Source organism: Eumetopias jubatus, unplaced genomic scaffold (assembly GCF_037043125.1).
Source record: "Eumetopias jubatus isolate StellerSeaLion01/CBP00866 unplaced genomic scaffold, mEumJub1_p1.0 scaffold_4, whole genome shotgun sequence".
NCBI lineage: Eukaryota > Metazoa > Chordata > Mammalia > Carnivora > Otariidae > Eumetopias > Eumetopias jubatus.
Window position 1 is genome coordinate 30089640 of NW_028274810.1, and position 25606 is coordinate 30115245.

The 25606-nt window shown below is 36.5% G+C and overlaps 1 protein-coding gene across 2 annotated transcripts in view; it reads right to left on the reverse strand.

Annotated features, from left to right (window-relative positions):
* The window catches only part of BRDT (bromodomain testis associated), a 67547-nt gene extending 47993 nt beyond the window's left edge, over window positions 1-19554 (reverse strand). For both annotated transcript variants that reach the window (XM_088022941.1, XM_028087644.1), the window contains exons 1-7: window positions 19366-19554; window positions 18269-18406; window positions 16748-16862; window positions 7029-7201; window positions 6128-6481; window positions 1752-1880; window positions 648-836 (exon numbers count right to left, since the gene is read on the reverse strand). In XM_088022941.1, the coding sequence (XP_087879067.1) occupies window positions 648-836; window positions 1752-1880; window positions 6128-6481; window positions 7029-7201; window positions 16748-16862; window positions 18269-18406; window positions 19366-19554 (1287 nt within the window). The remainder of the gene's footprint in view (window positions 1-647; window positions 837-1751; window positions 1881-6127; window positions 6482-7028; window positions 7202-16747; window positions 16863-18268; window positions 18407-19365) is intronic.
* Between the last annotated feature and the right edge of the window lie 6052 nt (window positions 19555-25606).

Consider the following 25606-nt stretch of genomic DNA (forward strand, 5'->3'; position numbering starts at 1 on the left):
AATACTATCATGTGCTCAACTCATAAACTTAGATATTCAACTAAAAACAGACCATGAAAATTAACATTTCCTGGTAATCTCAACTTTCTTTTTTTTTTTTTTTTTAAAGATTTCATTTATTTATTTGACAGAGAGAGCCAGCGAGAGAGGGAACACAAGCAGGGGGAGTAGGAGAGGGAGAAGCAGGTCTCCTGCTGAGCGGGGAGCCCGATGTAGGACTTGATCCCAGGACCCTGGGATCATGACCTAAGCCAAAGGCAGACGCTTAATGACTGAGCCACCCAGGTGCCCTAATCTTAACTTTCTAATTGTTTTTTTCAGGCTTGAGCTAGAAGCAGCTTAACATTTTATCACAAAAGGTAACAATGTTGAACAAAAACTCATCCATAAAATCTTGGATTATGTCATATAAATCATTTCAGGGAGAATAAACTCACTGTGGTTAGAAAGATAACAGAATTTTAAGATACATAGATCTTTGGGTAAGAAAGACTATTAAACATTACAAATGTGCCAAGAAGTAAATAAAGCCACAGTTGTTAAGTGATCTAAATGTAACAGCTTTTAATCTACAAAAATGATTTTATAACAGATCTGCAGGAACAACTCATGACAATACAAAAACTTTTATCAATACAATCTACTACCTGCTCCTGAAGCTTTGCAAGACGTTGAACTCGTTCATCTTCAGAATCATCAGAAGAGTTATCTTCAGAGGAAGCTTCACTACTGCTTTCTCTACCAAGGATTTTTGTGGTATCTGTTTTGACGGAGCAGACAGGCATACTCTCAACAGGTTCATCTGGGATTTTCGCAAAATGCATTTCAAAAACATCCTATAATGGAAGATTAGACCATAAAGATTTTCTGTATTTCCAACTTAATATAGCAATAACACCCTTCAACAAAAGTGTCATATTTTGATAACTCTGTTTTTCATTGGGGTAATCACTACATAATATATACATCAAATCATTATGTTATATCCTTAAACTTATACAATGTTATATGTCCATTTTATCTCTATAAAACGAGGGTAGGGTGGGGGGGGGAATTTACCGAAGAAGAAACATAAGACTCATGCTTCCTTGCCTGCCAACCTTAGAACTTTTCTCCTCTCTTCCACATAAGACAGACCTCTCAAGTTGTATAGAGGACCTTCTTTCAAGGATCTCCTGCCCTATGATGCATCATTCCACTACCTCCCACTCCATTACATTCCACTCCACCCCTCTACTACATTCCACTCAAAAGTCCTAGAGCTTTACCTTCAGGAGGACATGGGCTCTAGTCAATCCTATCTCAGGTATCTACTATCCCCTCTTCACTAATATTTCCCCAATATCCTCTATGTGTAAGGCAGCCTTAAAAGATTTGCTACTAATATGTGCTCTACCTCAAAAAACAACCTACATTTTAAGAGTCAATTTACTTAATAAATTGTGCTTTATATTTGGGAAGTGGGCATTCTTTATCTTTTGAGTTATGGTTCTAAAATTTCCAAACTAGGGGCGCCTGGGTGGCTCAGTCAGTTAAGCATTTGCCTTCAGCTCAAGTCGGGATCTCAGGGTCCTGGGATCAAGCCCCACACTGGGCTCTCTGCTTGGTGGTGGGTCTGCTTTCTCCCTCTCCCTCTGTGATCTCTCTCACTTTCATTCTCTCAAATAAATACAATCTTTTAAAAAAATAAAATAAAATTTCCAAATTATGTTCAGAGAAAACTCACTTTCAGAGCACACCTATCAAGTTACCTGGAGCATTCTTGCCATTGTCACTATTTCATGATCTGGAGGATTGTATTTGTAGCAATTCATGAACATTAATCTAACATCTGCAGCAAATTCATATGCATCTTTATATTCTTGGTTGTCCATTTTTCCCTAAATTAAGGAAAAATTATAGGATTCACAAACATAGTTTGATAATCATTTGAGCATTTACATTAATTCTTTATATTATGAAATAGTTGAAACATACAAAAGAACACAGGTAATACCAAAACCAGATACCCACCCTCCAAATTTGATAATTGTTAAAATTCTGCTATATTTGTTTTGTATTTTTTGACTTTGAAAATATCCAATGAATTTTGACAAGTAGAGATAAGGAGGATATTCCAAGTTTAAAAAAAAAAAAGAACAGGAACAAAATCACAAAAGCAGGAAAAGAGTGCATTTCCAGATAATCTTAGATAAGTATGATTCTAGGAAAGCAATGAAAAGATAAATTCCTTCAACCAACCTTGATTTAAATAAAGGTTTTTATTAAAATTTCCTCAAAATGAAAAGACATTTAAAATCGAACAGAATTGGTAAAAGGAAGGAAATAATAAAGATCAGAGCTGAAATAAAGAGACTAAAAAAAACAATAGAAAAGACCAATGAAACCAAGAGCCAATCCCTTGAAAAAATAAAACAAAACTGATAAACCTTGAGCCAGAAACATCAAAAAAGAGAGGACTCAAAATAAGAAATGAAAGATAAGTAACAACCGATCCACAGAAATACAAAGGGTAAGAGATTACTACAAAAAAATAATAGGGCAACAGATTAAGATAACCTAGAAGAAATGGATAAATTCCCAGAAACACACAATCTTCCAAGACTAAGTCATGATGAAATAGAAAATCTGAACAGACCGATTACTAGTAATGGAATTGATAAGTAATCAAAAACTCCCAAGAAACAGAAGTTGAGGACTACATGGCTTCACAAGTGAATCCTACCAAACATTTAAAGAGTTAATACCTAACTTCCTCAAACTATTCAAAAAAATGGAAAAGGAAGAAAAATTTCCAAATTCCTTCTATGAGACCAGTGTCACCCTGATACCAAAACAACAAAGACACTATAAAAAATTAAAAAATTAAAAAAATTACAGGTCAATATCCCTGAAGAACATAGATGCAAAAAAAAAAAAAATTACAGGTCAATATCCCTGATGAACATAGATGCAAAAATCCTCAACAAAATATTAGCAGAATTCATTCACCATAATGAAGTGGGATTTATCCCAGGAATGCAAGGATGATTCAGTATCTGCAAATCAATCAATGGGATACAACACATGAACAAAATGAAAGATAAAAGCCATACAGTCATCTCAATAAATGCAGAAAAAAATCTGACAAAATTCAAATCTGTTCATGATAAAACTCTCAACAGTGTATTTTGAAGGGAACATACCTCAATATAATAAATGCCATATATGAAAAACCCAGCTAACATCATACTCAGTGTGAAAAACTGAAAGCTTTTCTTCTAAGACAAAGAACAAGGATGTCCATGCTCACCACTTTTATTCGACATAGTACTAAAAATTCTAGCTGCAGCAATCAGACAAGAAGCAGCAGCAAAAACAAAAACAAACCTAGGACTGAATCTAACCAAGACAGTAAAAGACCTGTAACTCTGAAAATTATAAGACACTGATGAAAAAAAGTGAAAACATAAATGGAAAGATAAACCATGCTCTCAAAAGGAATGAGATCTTGCCATTTGCAACGACGTGGATGGAACTGGAGGGTGTTATGCTGAGTGAAATAAGTCAATCAGAGAAAGACATGTATCATATGACCTCACTGATATGAGGAATTCTTAATCTCAGGAACAAACTGAGGGTTGCTGGAGTGGTCGGGGGTGGGAGGGATGGGGTGGCTGGGTGATGGACATTGGGGAAGATATGTGCTACGGTGAGCGCTGTGAATTGTGTAAGACTGTTGAATCACAGATCTGTACTTCTGAAACAAATAACGCAACATATGTTAAGAAAAAAGAAAAAGAAGATAGCAGGAGAGGAAGAATGAAGGGGAGTAAGTCAGAGGGGGAGACGAACCAGGAGAGATGATGGACGCTGAAAAACAAACTGAGGTTTCTGGAGGGAAGGAGGGTGGGGGGATGGGTTAGCCTGGTGATGGGTATTGAGGAGGGCACGTTCTGCATGGAGCACTGGGTGTTATGAACAAACAATGAATCATGGAACAGTACACCAAAACAAATTATGTAATATATGGTGATTAACATAACAATAAAAAATTTTTAAAAAAAGATAAACCATGCTCATGAACTGGAAGAACAGTTAAAATGTCCATGCCACCCAAAGCAATCTACAGATTTAATGCAATCCCTTTGAAAATACCAATAGTAGTTCTCATAGACCTTAGGACAAAAAGGAACCACAAAGACCTTGAATCACCAAAGCAATCTTAAGAACATAACTAGAGGTACTGCAATCCCAGATTTCAAGATATACATTACAAATCTACAGTAATCAAAACAGTGTGGTACTGGCACAAAAACAGACTGATACATCAGTAGAACAGGACAGAGAGCCCAGAAATAAATCAACACTTATATGGTCAGTTAACCTATGACAAAGGAGGCAAGAATATACAATGGGGACTAGACGGTCTCTTCAAATGGTGCTGCAAAAACTAGACAGTTATGTGCAGAAGAATGAAAACTGAACCACCTTCTTAAATTATACATAAAAATAAACTCAAAATGGATTAGAGACCTAAATGAAACATAAAAACCATAAAACTAGAAGAAAACACAGGTAGTAATCTCCTGAACATGGGCCTTAGCAACATCTTCCCCTCAGGCCAGGAAAACAAAAGCAAAAATAAAGTACATCAGACAAAAAAGCTTTTGCACAATGAAGAATATCATAAAACAAAAAGGCAACCAACTGAATGGGACAAGAGATGCACAAATTATGTATCTGATAAGGGGTTAATATCCAAGATACATAAATAATTCATAAAAGAAAACAAAAACACTAATTCAGAAAAATATATGTAAGTATATTGCAGTATTACTTACAACAGCCAAGGTATGGAAGCAACCTCAGAATCCATCAATAGATGAATGGATAAAGATGTCACACACACACACACACACACACACACACACACACACACACACACACACACACACACCCAAGTGAAATATTACTCAGCCATAAAAAAGGATGAGATCTTGTCACCTGCAACAACATGGTATGACCTAGAGGGTATTATGCTAACTGAAATAAGACAGAGGAAGACAAATACCGTATCATCTCACTTGTATATGGAATCTAAAAAACAAAACAGGGCGCCTGGGTGGCTCAGTTGTTTAAGTGACTGCCTTCGGCTCAGGTCATGATCCTGGAGTCCCGGGATTGAGTCCCACATCAGGCTCCCTGCTGAGCAGGGAGTCTGCTTCTCCCTCTGAACCTCTTTCCTCTCGGGCTCTCTATCTCTCATTCTCTCTCTCTCAAATAAATAAAATCTTTAAAAAACAAAACAAACACACAGAAACTGTCTAATAAGTACTGAGAACAAACTGATGGTTGCAAGGGAGGGAGAGGGGGATGAAAGAAATAGGTAAAGGGGATTAAGAGGTACAAACTTCTACTTAAAAAATAAATAAGCCATGGGGATGAAAATTATAGAACGGGGAATATATAATCAGTAATATCGTAATAACATTGTATGGTGACAGATGGTAACTACACTTTATTGGTGAGTACTGCATAAAATATAGAACTGTCAATCATTATGTTGTACACCTAAATCATATAAACATTGTACGTCAACTATACTTCGATTAAAAATTAAGGCCTGCTTGGCTGGTTCAGTTGGTAAAGCATTTGACTCTTATCTTAGGGGTCTTGAGTTCGAGTCCCACACTGGGGTTTACTTGAAAAAAAAAATTAAAAAAATAATAATTTAAAAGACCTGATCACGCCAGCAGAAGACTCCCCCCCCAAAAAATGTAGAGAGGTTTGGAAACTATATAAATGTCTTATCCCCCCCCAAAATTGCATCAGAATTATGCATTAAAAATATAATCTTGAATGTATAATGAGAAAAAATGTTTAAAACATAGTAAGTGAAAATTCAGGGTACAGAGTTATAGTACATACTGTAACTCAAACATTGTGGCAAAGAACAATGGGTGTGTTTGAGTAGAAGAAAAAGAAAGATGTTTAAAAATTTTCCCATGATTCATTCCAGGTGATATGACTAACTAATGATTTTAATCTTCTTCATTATCTTTTTCTGAATTAAAACAATTTTTACAATGACAAGATTACTTTTATAATCAAGAAAAGAAGTTTCTCCTATTACGACAATATTTACCTTAATAGTTCCAAGATCCATTGGATTTTTCACAATATCATAGTAGTTATGGAGCCCCAAAGCATTAACATCAACAGGGTTATAAAAGGGCCATGCATAGGATAAGTGTTTCTTTGCAAGCATTTCTTTAAGAATCTCACTACAGTGCCTTAACTGTTCGGTCACTTTAACATTCTTTACAACTTTACATTGTTGTTGAGAATCTGGCAAAACAGTCTTCAGCACATTTTCTTTTACAGGTGGCATTTTCACCGATTTTTTTTCTGCAAGCGTTGGGGAAGATTCACCACTTGCTTTAACTACTGAAGTTGTAGGAGTTGTGGTATCTGCTTTCCTCTTCACACCCCTTGTAACCTGAAACAATTCAGTAACAACAAAAACTATAATTAAGGGGACATTCAGAGCAAGTTTTCAAACTTAGCAGCACCAAGTCTTCCTTATATTAAATATTAGTAAAGGTTAATTTCTCTTTTATAGGTAAAATAAATAGTTCAAGTATTTTTTCCTAATATCCAAAGAATTGTCTTGTGTAAACCTTTGAGATAAATAAAGATATATGGGAAAATAAGTCATAGTTATACAAAAACAAGTTTCTGAATACTTGAAATCAGCTGTGGTATACAATTTTAATTACCAACCCAAAAGAAGTTATATAACACACAGAATGGATAGTTGGGCAACTGATATTAACACTAAAAATACAGTAAGCCAGTTCAAATTCTACCAAGAAATCTCTAAAATTTGGTTCACATCCTAGGTCTCTGTTACAAAATGTACACAGACAAAAAGATTAACTGTGGTAAGCTGAAGCCCAACTGTTTTTCATATCAACTTAAAAAAAAGGTTTAGTCATCACAACAACTCCTTACATTAAACCATTTTAAAGCTACAGTGAACTTACTTGGGCCACTGTTTGTGAGGTAGAGTCGAGTGGAGTGCCTTGTGCCATGTTTGAAGGAGAAATTGATGTCTCAGGAAATACAGAGGGAATCACTTGCGGCTTAAATACTTTTTCCAGTGCTTTGGGGGATTGTTTTTCTTTAACAGAAGGAACTGCTACATTATGTTGAATGCCTAGTAATGTGTGAACCAGAGTCAACATGTGACTAAAATATAAACTATTTTTCTTAATATTCTATTTTAATTCATTTAGTTCAGCTTTTTAGCAATATAAACACAATACACTCCCATTCCCCTCTGAAACCCTCCCACACACACTAACAGTTGTCAGAGCAATTTAGATACAATATTGGAGACTTCAAACCTATGCTTTGTAAGGACCTGCATGACCTATGCCCTCCACCCTCCCACCACCCTCCTTCTAACCTTACTTCCTATCCCTCCCCCCTTCACTTATTTCACTTCAGCCTACTGGCCTGCCACAAATCCTCAAATTTAGTAAGGAGAAGCAGACTATTCTCTCTGCCTGGAAGGAGATATCCTCATGGCTCACTCCAAATTCCCTTTATACCTTTACTGAAATGTTACCTTCTCAGGCCGTCCTATGTAAAACAACTGTCTTTCAACCCCACTACTTTGTTCTCTTATTCTTACTTTTTTCCTGCCATTATCACATTTGACATACAGCACATAGGTATCCCTGACTCTCCGAATTCTTGCTTAACAAACTCAGGAACCAAAAAGGTTTGAATATATTTTAAGACAGGGTTGGAGCACCTGGATGGCTCAATTGGTTAAGCATCTGCCTTCGGCTCAGGTCATGGTCCCAGGGTCCTGGGATTGAGCCCCATATCAGGCTCAGCGGGGAGCCTGCTTCTCCCTCTGCCTGCCAATCCTCCTGCTTGTGCTCTCTCTCTCACTCTATATGTCAAATAAATAAATAAAATCTTAAAAAAAAAAAGACAGGGCTTGTATTCCTCAATCTCTGAGTTCTCATTATTCACAAATTAAAACTTAGGAACCAAATAGACTGAGATAACCTCATATCTTTTGATATCCCAACTGTGGCTCTTTGAACTCAGGAGCTAAACACGGCTAAGTATAATGAGGAATACTTACATTTACTTAATTTTACTAATTTCCTGAACTAGAACAAAAAGCTCTGTGAGGGGAAGGGAACTTTGTTTCAATCTCTACAATATCTCTTGTGCCTAATACATAACTTGGAATGTACGAACATTCCAGCACGAACATCTATTGAATGCCATTATGTATCAGGCCACCTTTCTAGGTGCTAGAGCACAATAATGAACAAGATAGACACAGTTTCTGTCCTTGGTGAGCACACTGTCTAGTGTAAGAAATAGAAAAAAAAACAATCAAATTGATTACAAGTGATGTTGACTGCTAGAATGGAAATAAATGGGGTGCTGACTAAATTAAGGCAGAGACCTACTATAAAGAAGATAAGTGAAGTAGGCCTCTCTGAAGAGGTACCAATTAAGATGTTACTGTAAAGATAAGAAGTAGCCAGTCAGAGAATGGGGTGGCAGTAAAAATGTATTTCAAGACAATCAGTAGGGAAAACCAGTGAATGAGAAGAAAGTAGCTCAAGATGAGAATGGAGAATTGGGCAAATACCAGATCACAAAGGGCCACAGTAGGAATTCAGACTTCATTTTAACATGGGAAGCTAAAGAGAGGCTTTAAGCAGGCTAATGATGTATTTTAGTTTATTTTTTAAATACTGCCTTTGCTATTGTATAGACAATAGACCACACAGAATAATCAGGATCACAGGGAGTAAGAAGATGGTAGCCTGACCTAGGATAATTATAAAAACAAACTGAGGGTTGAATACAAATGACTTACTAATGATCAGAATGTGAGAAAGAATCCGAGGAAGGAAGGAATCAAGGACAACTTCTACTATTCTGGCTTGAATAACTGTGTATTAGTGGCATTTTCTGTTACACAGAATAATCTGAGGAACATCAGTATTTAACTGTGAGCCAGTTAAATGATAAGACGTGTATAAGACATCCAAGTGGAAATGTCCACTGGCTATATTAGAGACATAATTTGGGGATTAATAGCACACAGATGGAATTTAGAAAAAGAATATCTAATATCAAACCCTGAAAAGAAAACTCCAATATTTTAGAGGTTTAATAGAAAAGGATAATGCTAAGAGTACTACACAATGGAAAGTAAACTCACAAAATTAGAGTGTGTACCAAGAATAAAGGCATTTCAAGAAAGAGTACATTAAAAGGATTATTCATCATGACCACATGGGATTTATTCCTGGCTCGAAGGGTGGTTTAACATCGGCAAACCAATCACTGTGGATACAATACATCAATAAAAGAAAGGACAAGAACCACACGATCCTCTCAACAGATGCAGGAAAAGCATTTGACAAAGTACAGCATCCTTTCTTGATTAAAACTCCCATAGTAGGGATAGAGGGAACATATCTCATTATCATAAAAGCCATATATAAAAAGCCCACAGCAAATATCATTCTCAATGGGGAAAAACTGAGAGCTTTCCCCCAAGGTCAGGAACATGGCAGGGATGTCCACTATTACCACTGATGTTCAACATACTACTCAAAGTCCTAGCCTCAGCAATCAGCCAACAAAGAGAAATAAAAGGCATTCAAATCAGCAAAGAAGTAGTCAAACTCTCATTCTTTGCAAATGACATGATACTCTGTGTGGAAAACCCAAAAGACTCCACCCCAAAATTGCTAGAATTCATACAGGCATTCAGCAAAGTGGCAGGATATAAAATCAATGCACAGAGATCAGTTGCATTTCTATACACTAACAATGAGACAGAACAAAGAGAAATTAAGGAGTCGATCCGATTTACAATTGCACCAAAAATCATAAGATACCTAAAGAATAAACCTAACCAAAGAGGCAAAGGATCTACACTCAGAAAACTATAAAAGACTCGTGAAAAAAATTGAGGAAGACACAAAGAAATGGAAAAACCTGCCATGCTCATGGATTGGAAGAACAAATACGGTTAAAGTGTCTATGGTACCTAGAGCAAGACACATTCAGTGCAATCCCTATCAAAATACCATCAATTTTTTTCACAGAGCTGGAACAAATAATCCTAAAATGTGTATGGAACCAGAAAAGACCCCAAATAGCCAAAGGAATGTTGAAAAAGAAAACCAAAGCTGGTGGCATCACAATTCCAGACTTGAAGCTCTATTACAAAGCTATAATCATCAAGACATACTGTCTTGATGGGATGGTATGGTCTTGGCACAAAAACAAATAGATCAATGGAACAGAATAGAAAACCCAGAAATGGCCCCTCAACTCTATGGTCAACTAATCTTTGACAAAGCAGGAAAGAATATCCAATGGAAAAAAGACAGTCTCTTCAACAAATGGTGTTGGGAAAATCGGACAGCTACATGCAGAAGAATGAAACTGGACCACTTTCTTACATCACACACAAAAATAGACTCGAAATGGATGAAAAACCGAAATATGAGACAGGAATCCATCAAAATCCTTGAGAACACAGGCAGCAACCTCTTCAACCTCAGCTGCAGCAACTTCTTGCTAGACACATTGCCAAAGGCAAGGGAAACAAAAGCAAAAATGAACTATTGGGACCTCATGAAGATAAAAAGCTTCTGCACAGCAAGGGAAAAAGTCAACAAACTAAAAGGAAACCTATAGGTTTCCTAAAGGGCTAGTATCCAAAATTTATAAAGAACTTAATACCCAAAGAACAAATAATCCAATCGAGAAATGGGCAAAAGATATGAACAGATATTTCTGCAAAGAAGACATCCAAATGACCAACAGACACATGAAAGCGTGCTCAACATCACTCGGCATCAGGGAAATACAAATCAAAACCACAATGAGATACCACCTCACACCAGTCAGAATGGCTAAAATTAACAAGTCAGGAAACGACAGATGTTGGTGAGGATGCGGAGAAAGGGGAACCCTCCTACACTGTTGGTGGGAATGCAAGCTGGTGCAGCCACTCTGGAAAAGTATAGAGGTTCCTCAGAAAGTTGAAAATAGAGGAACTTTTTTTTTTAGAGCAACATATTCTATGCTGTGTCATAAAATATGACACAGCAATTGCACTACTGGGTATTTACCCCGAAGATACACATGTGGTAATCCAAAGGCACACCTGCACCCCAATGTTGATAGCAGCAACGTCCACAATAGCCAAACTATGGAAAGAGCCCAGATGTCCATCGACAGATGAATGGTTACAGAAGAAGTGGTATATGTATACCATGGAATATTACTCAGCCATCAAAAAAGTGAAATCTTGCCATTTGCAATGATGTGGATGGAACTAGAGGGTATTATACTAAGTGAAATAAGTCAGAGAAAGACAATTATCATATGATCTCACTCCTATGTGGAACTTAACAAAACAGGATCAAAGGGGAAGAGAGGAAAAAATAAAACAAGACAAAATCAGAGAGGGAGACAAACCGTAAGAGACTCTTAATCATAGGAAACAAATTGAGGGTTGCTGGAGGGGTGGGGGTAGGTGGGGTAACTGGGTGATGGACAGTGGGTAAGGCATGTGATGTGATGAGCACTGGTATTATATAAGACTGATGAATCATTGAACTCTACCTCTGAAATTAATAGTACACTATAAGTTATTAATTGAATTTAAATTAAAAAGGGTGAACATAGTAAACTTTTCTACAACCGTTATGATAAATACCTATCATCTACTTACCAGTGTCTGCCTTGATGGAATAAAATTTGATTTGGTGAGAAAAAAAAATCAAAACTGTAATAAGGTAACAAATATTCTATTTTTGGACTTATGAATAATAAAATGTGCATTCTTTAATCAATGAAAAAAAAGAAAGAGATAGTAGCTTTCTAATGCAAATACTGACAAGAGGTCAAGTAAAATGAGAATAGAAAAATATTATTTAAATTTCCCACATCAAGACTGTAAGAGACCCTGACTGACAAGAACTTTTTAGGTGGTGTGGTAAGAATCTTCTTGGTGATGTAGTGAGGCTAGAACCTATACTGAAGTGAATTCATGAATGTATAAGAGAAAAACAAAAAATGGGACAGAAGCCGGAAAGAGACAAGTAAAAGATGAACTTTAAAGATAAGATATTAGAGCATGTTTATAGAGTAATGAGACTAAGTCTACAAGGGAGAGATTAATGATATACGAAACAAAGGGGATAACCAAAGGAATAAAATCCTTGACAAGGTGAAGAGGGAAGAGGGAAGATCCAGGTCATGAAGGCAATGGCCCAAAGTGACAGAAGAGGAAAGGATCCTGCTATAGACCTTTGCTCTAGCTGATCCCTCTGCCTGGAATGTTCTTTCTTCAAATCTTAACTTCTCAATGAGGCCCACTCAGAACCCATCAGGTTTGTTTGCCTCTCTTTCTCTACTAGAATATAAACTCTAAGATGGCAAAAGTTTTTGTTTCATTCATTGGTATGTCCCAAGAACTAGAACTGTGTTGTAGCACCTAAAAGTTACTCAAGTATTTCATCAATCAATAAACCAACATCAATTCTAAAAAATAAAAAATATATAAATCAACACCAATTCAATTTAATGTACTAAATTGAAATTTTTTCTTTGCCATTATTTGGACTAGCTATTGTCATATGACAGTTTCCCTACCACTGTGCATAAAAATGACATGACTCTGGCAGCAGAATGTTCCTAGAAAAAGTTATTTGGAAACCTAGATCTTTACTCCAAAGCCAAATCCTACCAATCCTTCAAAGCCTGACTCAAGTTCTATCACCAGTAAACGCCTTCCCCAGCTTTACCAGTGCGAATCAACTTCTTACTCTCTTGAACCATAGCATGTACTATGTGTAATTTCATCTGACATTTATTATAATGCATTGTCTTATTGTTTTTAAAGTTTTATTTATTTATTTTTTAAAGATCTATCCATTCATTTTAGAGAGACAGAGCAAGAAAGCGGGGGTCAGGGAGGGATGAGTAGAGAGGGAAACCTGAAGCAGACTCCCCGCTGAGCGCAAAGCCTGACACGGGGCTCGATCCCAGGACTCTGAGATCATGACCTGAGCCCAAATTAAGAGTCAGCCGCTCAACCGAATGAGCCACCTTAGCAGCCCCTGAAGTTTTATTTCTAACTAAAATGTAAATTGAACTGGAGGGTTAGGGTGGTTATACATCTTTGTAACCCCATAATATGTACATTATAAGTGAGAAACATCCAATTACATATTGACAAGAGAAACAAAGTCAAAGAATTCTTGTCTGAGGGAAACTTACACTCTTAGCAGTAATTTGAGCATTTGAAACAAGTAGCTAAAACTTACACATTAAGAATGTATTAAAGTGTTTTTTCTAAGGGAAGCATTCTAAAAAAAGCATTTTTACCTTGCTAGAGATAATATTTTAAGTTGGCAATAATTATCACTTTGCTTTAGCAATTTAAATAGCATACTGATCTATGTATTATCTACCTTGTAAGGGCTCATTTTATTTTATTTTTAAAGATTTTATTTATTTATTTGACAGAGAGACACAGCGAAAGCAGGAACACGAACAGGGGGAGTGGGAGAGGGAGAGGCAGGCTTCCCGCTGAGCAGGGAGCCCGATGCGGGGCTCGATCCCAGGACCCTGGGATCACGACCTGAGCCGAAGGCAGACGCTTAACGACTGAGCCACCCAGGCACCCCTCATTTTATTTTATTTATTTAAATTTTTATTTTATTAGGTTATGTTAATCACCATACATTACATCATTGGTTTTTGATGTAGTGTTCCATGATTCATTGTTTGCGTATAACACCCAGTGCTCCATTCAGTCCATGCCCTCTTTAATACCCATCACAAGGCTAACCCATCCCCCCACCCCCCTCCCCTCTAGAACTCTGTTTATTTCTCAGAGTCCATAGTCTCTCATGATTCATCTCCTGCTGTTTCCCCCCCTTCATTTTTCCCTTCCTTTTTTTTTTTTTTTAACATATAATGTATTATTTGTTTCAGAGGTACAGGTCTGTGATTCAACAGTCTTGCACAATTCACGGAGCTCACCATAGCACATACCCTCCCCAATGTCTATCACCCTGCCACCCCATCCCTCCCACCCCCACCACTAAAGCATCCCTCAGTTTGTTTCCTGAGATTAAGAATTCCTCATATCAGAGAGATCATATGATACATGACCTCTGATTGACTTATTTCGCTCAGCATAATACCCTCCAGTTCCAACCACGTCGTTGCAAATGGCAAGATTTCATTCTTTTTGATGGCTGCATAATATTCCATTGTATGTATATAGGTGTGTGTGTATGTGTATATATATATACATACACACATATATACACACCACATCTTCTTTATCCATTCATCTGTCGATGGACATCATGGCTCTTTCCATAGTTTGGCTATTATGGATATTGCTGCTATAAACATTGGGGTGCACGTACCCCTTCAGATCCCGACATTTGTATCTTTGGGGTAAATACCCAGTAGTGCAATTTCTGGGTCATACGGTAGCTCCATTTTCAACTTTTTGAGGCACTTCCATACTGTTTTCTAGAGTGGCTGCACCAGCTTGCATTCCCACCAACAATGTAGGAGGGTTCCCCTTTCTCCACATCCCTGCTAACATCTGTTGTTTCCTGACTTGTTCATTTTAGCCATTCTGACTGGTGTGAGGTGGTATCTCATTGAGGTTTTGATGTGGATTTCCCTGAGGCCGAGCAATGTTAAGCACTCTTTCATGTGTCTGTTGGCCATTTGGATGTCTTCTTTGCAGAAATGTCTGTTCATATCTTCTGCCCATTTCTTGATTGGATCATTTGTTCTTTGGGTGTTGAGTTTAAGTTCTTTATAGATTTTGGATACTAGCCCTTTATCTGATATATCATTTGCAAATATCTTCTCCCATTCTGTCGGTTGTCTTTTGGTTTTGTTTTTATCTTTATGAAGTCCCAATAGTTCATTTTTGCCCTTGCTCCCCTTGCCTTTGGTGATGTTTCTAGGAAGAAGGTGCTGCGCCTGAGGTCGAATAGGTTGCTGCCTGTGTTCTCCTTTAGGATTTTGATGGACTCTTGTCTCACATTTAGGTCTTTCAACCATTTTGAGTCTACTTTTGTGTGTGGTGTAAGGAAATGGTCCAGTTTCATTCTTCTGCATGTGGCTGTCCAATTTTCCCAACACCATTTGTTGAAAAGACTGTCTTTTTTCCATTAGACATTTTTTCCTGCTTTGTAGAAGATTAGTTGACCATAGAGTTGAGGGGCCATTTCTGGGCTATTCTGTTCCATTGATCTATGTATCTATTTTTGCGCCAGTACCATACTGTCTTGATAATGACAGCTTTGTAACAGAGCTTGAAGTCTGGAATTGTGATGCCACCAGCTTTGCTTTTCTTTTTCAACATTCCTCTGGCTATTCGGGGTCTTTTCTGGTTCCATACAAATTTTAGGATCATTTGTTCCATTTCTTTGAAAAAAGTTGATGGTATTTTGATAGGGATTGCATTAAATGTATAGCAGTCTACACATTTAATGTAAGGGCTTATTTTAATCCTCTTTCAGAACCCTAGGCCTTATATTGTTAGACTTAAGATCAACTTTTTCCAAAGGTGAGAATAAAATAAGAACTTTAATAAAAAAGCAAATACCTCACAGGATTGAGTAAAGCTTTAAGTCATGACCCATCTTAAAGATCTACCAACAAGGAAAAATAGTACAATAAAAACCACCTTTGTAGTAGTGTAAGTCTCCTATATCCTAGTCACTTAACTGTATGCTTTATTAACATTTCAACCACGGAGTGAAATATTTTCCTGACATTATACATGAGGAAACTAACATGGAATGATTAAGCTTATCTAAAATGTATACCATCAGTGATCCAAAAACAAACCAACATTTCATCTATGACAACCTTGGTTAACCTCTACAATAAATCCATTTGAATACTTTAGTTTTTTAACTCCATATTTAAATATTCTAATTATTAGCTGTAAAATGTTTCCCTCTAAAAGTTTTTGTTTTTTTTTTAATTAAGAAAGAGTTAGAAAAAAGGACAATCTTCAGACCCAACAGTAACATTTCATTCTTAGCTATGGGATCTTTTGGTACAAGGAACACTGCCAATTTTGGCCATCTTATTATTATAGCACAGATACAAGATTCACTAAAAATACTAATAAATTTACTGGATGCCTACTATGTGAATGGCACTATACTATAGGAAATCTCAGGTTCCAAGGCTATAATCAATACAATTCTCCCTAATCTTGCATGATAGCCATCTTTGCTTTCAACGTTTGCCTTACTGTTTAAATGGACCTTTTATACCAATACAATAGGATTTAGAAGGACTTTTTTTTTTTTAAAGATTCATTTATTTTGAGAGAGAAAGAAGAGTGCACATGTATGTGGGGCAGAGGAAGAGGGAGAGACATTCCCAAGCAGACTCCACGCAGAGCCTGGTGCAGGGCTCGATCCCACAACCCTGAGATGCAACCTGACCCAAAACCAACTCAGACACTTAACTGACTGTGCCACACAGGTGCCGGATACAGAAGGACTTCTGAATGTCTATCTCCTTTGAGGGATTTATTATTTAGTTCTAGTCATTATATTTATACACACACACATACACACATTCATATGTAATTCACAAGACAGAGAAAGTAAGAAAACATAAAACTTTTCTGTCTTACCTTTCTTTATTCTTTCCTTACCACCCACAATTTGTTCTTCTTGTGGCATGTGAGATAATCTCTGCCTAAACAACTTCTCTAGAGCTTGTGCCATAAGAACAATGTCATCTCCAGGCTAGAAAATATATAAACATAAGGTTATGCAATATGGTCACTGTACCAAATTTCAACAATTCAGGCTACCTTAGAGAAGGCAGTGACACAGTACTCTTAGATATTATTAAACAGTATTTATTGCTTCTAAATTAAGTACAGGAAATCGTGTATCAGCTCATATTTTAAATTCTAACATTCTACCCTTTTAACTTCTAAAAATAACCCAGGTAGCCTTTCTGAGTACTAAAGGGTTACAATCCAACCAATCCTACTAATAATACAAAAAGGTTTCAGAAATTAAAATTTCTACCTCACTAATAAGTTAAAACAAAACATGTTCATGGCTGTGGGAAGTACGTGATTTGACTTGATGTGATGTAGTTTTCAATTAACTAAGTGATATAATGACACTGCAGCGCTAACTCAGTTTTTAAATCTTTTTTTTTTCTTCCAGTTTTTAAATCTTAACTATCTGCGTAGAAGTCTTTGGCTTGCTTTATTCACTATTGATAAAAAACTAAGTAGATTACAAAGCAAAAGCCTAAAGCAGAGAACACTTACTCTGAAGTTATGTATGTCAGGAAAATTACTGACCTTCGTTTTAAAATGTTAAGTTAAAGTACACTTGGAATTGTTAAATTAAAATGAAGTTGCCAATGGTACTTTCAGAATGCCATTAGTGCTCATTTTTTAAAAAAATCATATTGGCTAAGAGTCTTAAATTTAAGATGGCACTGATAGTTTGGGAACCAAAAATTTCTATTACATATCAGCATCACCAGTGATTTTGAATAAATGGGATATAAGTTTTAAAATTTTTAGCTACAGAACAGCTTAAAAAGAATGCAGTACTCTGGGAAAGAGGGATACTATATGGAGAAAAAAATGAATATACACAAATCCAGTTTTATAGGATGAAAGCAAAAGCAAAGATTAAGGTCAAATGTCCACATATATTATCAGACAAGCCCATGCATTAATGCAAATACAAATACTACTACTGAAATATAACAGAGAATGTGTCTCATCTTTAAGTAAACTGGTCATGAAGTTTAGATGTATGTAATTTGTCTGAATTCATGCCATGAACATTTAACCAAGATTAGTATATAATAAAGTTAACATTTATAATTAAAATGGCAGAAGTATGGTAGAGAACATTAATACTTATAGAAACCAACTATCATTGGTATTTCACTTTTTAAAACATAAGAAACCTTTACAGCTATTCAGGCAAAATTATGGCAAATAGATTAAATAAATAGATACATAAAAATTGTGAAATCCAGTAAAAAAACAAACATTATCCTTAAAAATATGTAAAATACCCCCAAATCAAGACTTGAAATTTGAAATCAGCATACTTTTTATACACATCTTCTATAAGAGCAAAGAATTATCAAGTATAACATCAGGCTTACATACCTTGTTGTATAAATAACAATTTGAGAACATTATGTTGAAGTCTGCTATACATTCTGAAGCCTTCACATAATACTTATGTTCTAAGCGCTTCTTAATTGTATTTAAATCCATTGGGGTCTTTATAATGGTGTAATAATCCTATGGTTTTTAAGAAGAAATTCTAAATTTTAGTAGTAAGAACAAATTCACTGCAACTATCGGTACACAAAGAAATTTAAGAAGCTATATACCTGTAACTAGATGACCTTTAAAAAGCCATAATTTGGAAACTGAAACTTTTGTACTGAGAAACAAAGCTGACTGCCATGGCATTTTTTTCAGAGAAAAAATAACAAAGAATAACAAAAACAGGAATGTAAGGGTAGAACTATCCTGGAAAATAAAAAGTGAAGGGCATGAAGAAGAAAAACCTAAAATTTATGGAGTCTGACAGATACAGAGTATAATCCCAGCACCATGGTTTACTAACTATGTAACAAATTACTTAGCCATTATGTTGTCAGATGGCTGAAAATACCTAAGAGAAGACCTAAAGTTGAATTCTGTATATGATGCATCTAAGTCTACCAAGAAGTGTCAAGAGCAACTTCATGAAGAAGGTGACATTCATGACAACCTTGCACCAAAAGGTCAAGTGAGGGGCGCCTGGGTGGCTCAGTTGGTTGGGCATCTGACTCTTGGTTTTGGTTCAGGTCATGATCTTGGGTTCATGGGATGGAGCCCCACTTCAGACTCCAGGCTCAGGACAGAGCCTGCTGGAGATTCTCTCCCTCTGCCCCTTCCCCTGCTCACACACACACACATCCTCTCTCTCTGAAGTAAATAAATCTTATAAAAAAAAAAAAGTCAGGTAACACATTCTATAACAAAAAGACATGTACTATAATGTACCAAACTGTTAAAGTAAGAATTTCAATGCTCAGAAAAATGAGCTTTGTTGTTTGGGAAAAATACTCATTGGAAAACACTTCAGTGGTAAAGAAAAATTAGAGGTCTTTATTAAATTAATTTTATAATATTAAAGACTAGTCTATTTCTTTGAGAGATTCACAGGGTTTTTCTCTATTATAAGTAACATAATCCTAAGATATACTTACTGGCAACTTTAGTTTCACAGCATCCACAGGCTGCTGAAAAGGCCAGGAAAAACTATGCTTCCATAAAGCCTTCAGGACAACTTTTTGTAGATACTGCAGTTGATTTGTCAATCGCCCATTCTTCTTAGTATTTATATATTCTGGTGGTGGAGGGTTAACAATAGCTGTTTGTCGACTTGACAGAGACATTGTCAACGGGGTCAAATCCTGATATTATAATGTTGCCTATAAGTACATGTCCTTAAAATACAAAAATAAAACTGAGTAACCTTCAAAGCACATTTAAAATGGTTTCTATAGGAACTAAAAAGTGTAATATTATATTTTACATCACATCATGATTAAGACAACAAAAAAGCCAAATGATTAATACATCTGTAAACAAATACGAACCTCTTTCTGTATAAATACTAAGAGTTGTTTCATTATGTATGCCTTAGTTTTGGATGATTTAAGGTATTTCAAACTTTCACAGTATTTCTTCCGCTTTTCTAATACAAATTGAGGTCTTAGCACTTAAAGTCTATAAGTTTCTGGTAAAAAAGAAATAATAGGAAATGTTAAACATAACCGTGGTATGTAGTTACTCTAAAATTAATTCAATGAAAGAAGAAAATCAAAATAGAGGACTTTTCTGGCTAATTTAAATAAAGTGATTTATTTATTTACTTAAGGAGGCTCCACCCACAATGTGGGGCTTGAATTCATGACCCTGAGATCAAGAGTCACATGCTTTACTGACTGAGCCAGCCAGGTACCCCTAAAGTGATTTACTTTAAAATCTAATTATTAGAAATAAGACACATATTAAAATGCTACTATTTAGTACATATTACTCATTTTTGAGCAACTAATGTCTAGAACTTTGTCATCTTGCAAAACTGAAACTCTATACCTATACCTATTAAATAACTCCTCATTCCTGCCTCTCTCCAGCTCTTGGCAACCACTACTCTATCTCGTTTCTATGAATTTAACTACTCTGGGTATAAGTAGGATCATACAGTATTTGTCTTTTTGTGACTGGTTTATCTCAGCAAAATGTCCTCAAGATTAATCTATAATGTAACATATGTCAGAATTTCCTTCATTTTATAAGGTTCAATATTTCATTATATGTATATACAATATTTTGCGTATCCATCCATTCATCAATGGACACTTGGTTAACTTCCACCTCTTGGCTACTGTGAATACTGCTATAAACATGGATGTATAAATATCTCTTCAATGCCCTACCTACAATTCTTATGGATACACCCCAGAAGTGCAGCATTGAGAACTGATGGATCATATGGTAATCTTTTTTTGTTTTTTCCAGGAATCCTGTACTGTTTTCCACAGCACCTGCAACACTTTGCGTTCCCACCAACAGTCTACAGCGTTCCAGTTTCACCACATCCTCACAACACTTTTTATTTTCTGTTGTTTAACAGCAGGCATTCAAATGGGTGTGAGGTACTGTGGTTCATTTAAAAAATACCAAGCCCAAGCCCCAGTCTTTGGAGATAAGGCTTACAAATCTGTTTGCTTTTTAAATTTCCCTGGTGCTTGTGATGTGTAGCCAGGATTAAGAACCACACTAAAGGGGCGCCTGGGTGGCTCAGTCGTTAAGCGTCGGCCTTGAGCTTAGGTCATGATCCCAGGGTCCTGGGATCGAGCTCTGCTTCCGGCTCCCTGCTCCGCGGGAAGCCTGCTTCTCCCTCTCCCACTCCCCCTGCTTGTGTTCCCTCTCTCGCTGTTTCTCTCTGTCAAATAAATAAATAAAATCTTAAAAAAAAAAGAACCACACTAAAATGAATTAACTTGGAGGTGATTATCAATCTTGTAATTTATTGCACTTCCTTACACTATTCTCATGTTATACAAACAACAACTAGAACTTTTAATGTCATTAAGAACAAAGGAGATATTCTAGTATTGCAACTGAAACTGGTTCTTACTGTTTTGTATTTATTTAAAGTCAGTCTATATCTTTGGAGTGTCCCAATCACTATGCCCTCCCTCCTTCACAAAGATAACCACTATGATGAATTCTATCCCCTTAAATTGTGACTGTTTTTGACCTTTACATAAATACTGTATTTAATATGTATTACACTCTGTCTGGCCTTGTATCAGTATTATGTTTGTGAGATTTAACTATGTTTCATTTGTTCATCTTCATTGCTGTACAGTATTCTATGATTGGAATTGTACGACAATCTATCCATTCCTCTTAGGACTTTTGGGTTGTTTCCAGTGTTTGATCAAAAATACTGCCATGAACATGCTTATAGTGAATATGTGCATGCATCATGTTGAATATAAACCCAGAAGTGAAATTGTTGGGTCATAGGTTATATGTGTGTTCAACTTTAGTGGATACCAGTTTTCCAAAATACACCAATTTATATGCACAACAGAGCTTGGGAATCCTACTTACTCCACATCCCTGTCAATATTTGGTATCATCAGTGTGTTCCATTTCAGCCATTCTGGTGAATGTATAATGGGATCTCATTGTGATTTTAATTTCTATTTCACTGAGGATTCATGATATGAAACACCTTTTTAATATGTCTATTGGCCATATGAATATCTTCTTTGTCAATCACCTGTTGAAGAGTTCTACCCATTTTTCTATTGGGTTGTCTGCTATTACCTTATTTTTAGCTCTTCATATAGCCTGTATAGAAAACCTTTGTTGCGTGTTTCAAGTATCTTCTCTATGCTTTTCCTTCACAGCCTCATTTTAAGCAGGCATTCTTATCCCCTCTTCCCCAGTGCTAATCCATCAGCTATTACTCTGCTTCACCACTACCATGTTTGTCTACCTCTTTACTGTCTTCCAATATGCCCTCCCCCGTTTCTCAGAATGTAAACTCAGTGTCAGCAGGGACCTTGTTTGTACCGATCCAAGACAGACTGAGGTCCTATTTGACTAATGCCTACGACAGAGCTACATAGGCTGAATTAAAGTGTCCAGATTCAGTTTTATGTTAGAGATACAGCAGGTGTCACTTTTTTTTTTTATATAGGGAGAAATAGGGAGAGAAATCCAGAATGTTTTACTTTTAGGGACACCTGGGTGGCTCAGTTCGTTAGGCGTCCACCTTCGGCTCAGGTCATGATCCCAGGATCCTGGGATCGGGCCCCTCACTGGGCTCCCTGCTCAGCAGGGAGCCTGCCTCTTCTTCTGCCTGTGGCTCCCCGTGTTTGTGTTCTCTCTCTCTCTGACAAATAAACAAATAAAATCTTTAAAAAAAAGAATTTTTTACTTTTAAATTAGGTCCCACTGTTCAGGAATTTGCCTTAAAAAAATGAATGAATTACTTAATGAATGCCTATCAATTAAAAAAATGCATTTTCCAAACCTCATCAAAACCTCAATTCCACTATATCCTTTTGCAGAGGATCTAAGTTTACAAGAGAAACTCTTTAAAAATTAACTTCTCTTAGCTTACTTCCTATTCTATATTTAAGTGCCTCTCCTCTTTTCCATGAAGATCTTTCCCCTTTTCCAGAATCCTATTTTTTTCATTAATTATTCCTTTATTTCCATTATCTTATGTTTCTTTTTTTTAAATTAGGTTTAGGAAGGCTTTCCTCGAAAGATTATACAATACATAATTATATTTCCTGTTCTTCCTAAGACTACATTTTCTACACTTAATTTTTTTGTAATTAATTTCTGCTGATATCTCTATCTGTAGACATGCTCTAGTCATTTTCTTAAATGTTTTCCTTAAAAACACCTTTCCACACAAAAACCTGCACACAGATGTTTATAGCAGCTTTATTCAAAAATTGCCAACACCTGGAAGCAACCAAGATGTCCTTCAGTAGGAGGATGGATAAACTGGAACAACATCCAGACAATGGAATATTATTCAGCGCTAAAAAGAAATCAACCATCACGCCATGAAAAGACATGGAGGAATCTTAAATGCATACTAAGCAAAAGAAGCCAATAGAGCCGAAGTCTTTATACTGTATATTATATATATATATATATAATATAATGTCTTTTCCAGAATGTCGTATAGTTGGAATCGTATGATTCCAACTATACGACATTCTGGAAAAGACAAAACTAAGGAGACCGCAAAAAGGTCAATGGTTGCCAGGAGTTGGGGAAAGGGAAGAATAAAAAGATGGAGCACAGAGGATTTTTAGGCCAGTGAAAAGATTTTGTATTAGATCATAATGATGCATATATCCCATTATACATTTGCCCAAACCCTTAGAATGTACAACATCAAAGAATGAACTCTAACACAAACTAAGGTCTTTGGGTGATAATGAGGTATCACTGTAGGTTCATCTACTATAACAAATGTACCACTCTGACGGGAGCCGTGGATAATGGGGGAGGGCAACATGTGTGGGAGTTGGTAGGTATACAGGGAATCTCTGTATCTTTCTCCCAATTTTGCAGTGAATGTAAAACTGCTCTAAAAAATAAGGACTTAGGGGTGCCTGGGTGGTGCAGTCAGTTGTGTCTGACTCTCGGTTTTGGCTCAGGTCCTAAGATCAAGCCCCGTGTCAGGCTCTGCATTCAGCATAGAGTCTGCTTAAGATTCTCTCTCCCTCTGCCCCACTACGCCTCCCCTTAAATAAATTAAATAAATAAATAAATAAATAAATAAATAAATAAATAAATAAAAACTTAAACACCTTTCCTGCTACATGCTTATTAACATAAAAAAACAACCAACCAACCAACCTTAGGTGCAAAAAATTTTTTAAACGGCAAATACATCCATCTGGTTTCTCCAACCCCCTTCTGAAACTGCTTTTCCAAAGATCACGAACACCTTGAAATATTTCAAAGCCCTCACTTGTCTTCCTCAATTATCTTCCCAGACTTCTCTGTAGTATTTAAAATGGCTAACAACTCTTTTAAAATTGTTCTCCTCCTTTATAACCCATATATCCTCAGCTATTCATGCAACTTCCTCATATGTCCCTTATATTTCAACCCCGCTTGTGTCCTTGTTTTCTTGCTTTGATACTTTGATCAAACATCTGCACAAAATTAGTCAAATCCCAAATTAGATTTTTGTAGTACCTGTAAGATAACACTAACTAGTAAAAACTTAAAATAGTATGTATTGGGGGGCGCCTGGCTGGCTCAGTTGGTGGAATGTGCGACTCTTGACAGGCGTTGTGGGTTCAAGCCTCAGGTTGGGTATAGAGATTATTTAAAAATAAAATCTAAAGGGGCGCCTGGGTGGCTCAGTCAGTTAAGCGTCTGCCTTTGGCTCAGGTCATGATCTCAGGATCCTGGGACTGAGCCCTGCATCAGGCTCCCTGCTGAGCAGGGAGTCCACTTCTCCCTCTCCCTCTGCCCCTACCCCTGCTTGTGCTCACTTGCTCTCTCTCTCTCTCAGATAAATAATAAATTTTAAAAATCTAAAAAAATAAATAAATAAATAAAAGGAAGCCTGGATGGCTCAGTCAGTTCAGTGTCTGACTCTTGATTTCGGCTCTGTTCATGATCGAGACCCTAGACAGGCTCTGTACTCAGCATAGAGTCTGCTTGTCCCTCTTCCTCCCTCTCCCACCCCATGCACGCATGCTCTCTCAAATAAATAAATAAAATCTTTTAAAAAAATAAAATAAAATAGCATGTATTGGGATAAAACACTATACGTCTCCTAATTAGACAAGATATAATATACACAGTCCCTATAAAGGCCTCTGGCCAAAAATATGTAACAAGCTTTTAAATTTAACTTGCATGTAACAGAAAATTAAAGGGCTAGAGCTGTGCTGTCCAATATGACAAGCTCTGGCCACACAGAACTATTTAAGTTTAAATTAACCAAAATTACCAAAATCAAAAACTCATCCACATTTCAAATGCTCAATAGCTGTATATGTCTACTGGCTATGCACGGGACAGTGTAGCTATAGAGCACTGCCATCACTGCAGAAAAGTTCATATATATTTGAATTTTAATAACCATGTAGTATGAATGGTATACAATAAAGTTTCCTTTCTTCTTTTTTTTTTAAGATTTTATTTTTTAGAAAGGCAGAGGGAAAGGGAGACGGAGAGAAAATCTTAAGCAGGCTCCACACCCAGCCTAGAGCCTGACATGGGGCTTGATCCCATGGCCCTGAGATCATGACCTGAGCTGAAACCAAGAGTGGAATGCTTAACCGACTGAGCCACCCAGGCACCCCTCTTTTCCCATTCTTGTCCCCTAGCCAACTAGTACCCCTCTTTACTGCTAGCAATTGCTTTTTATTT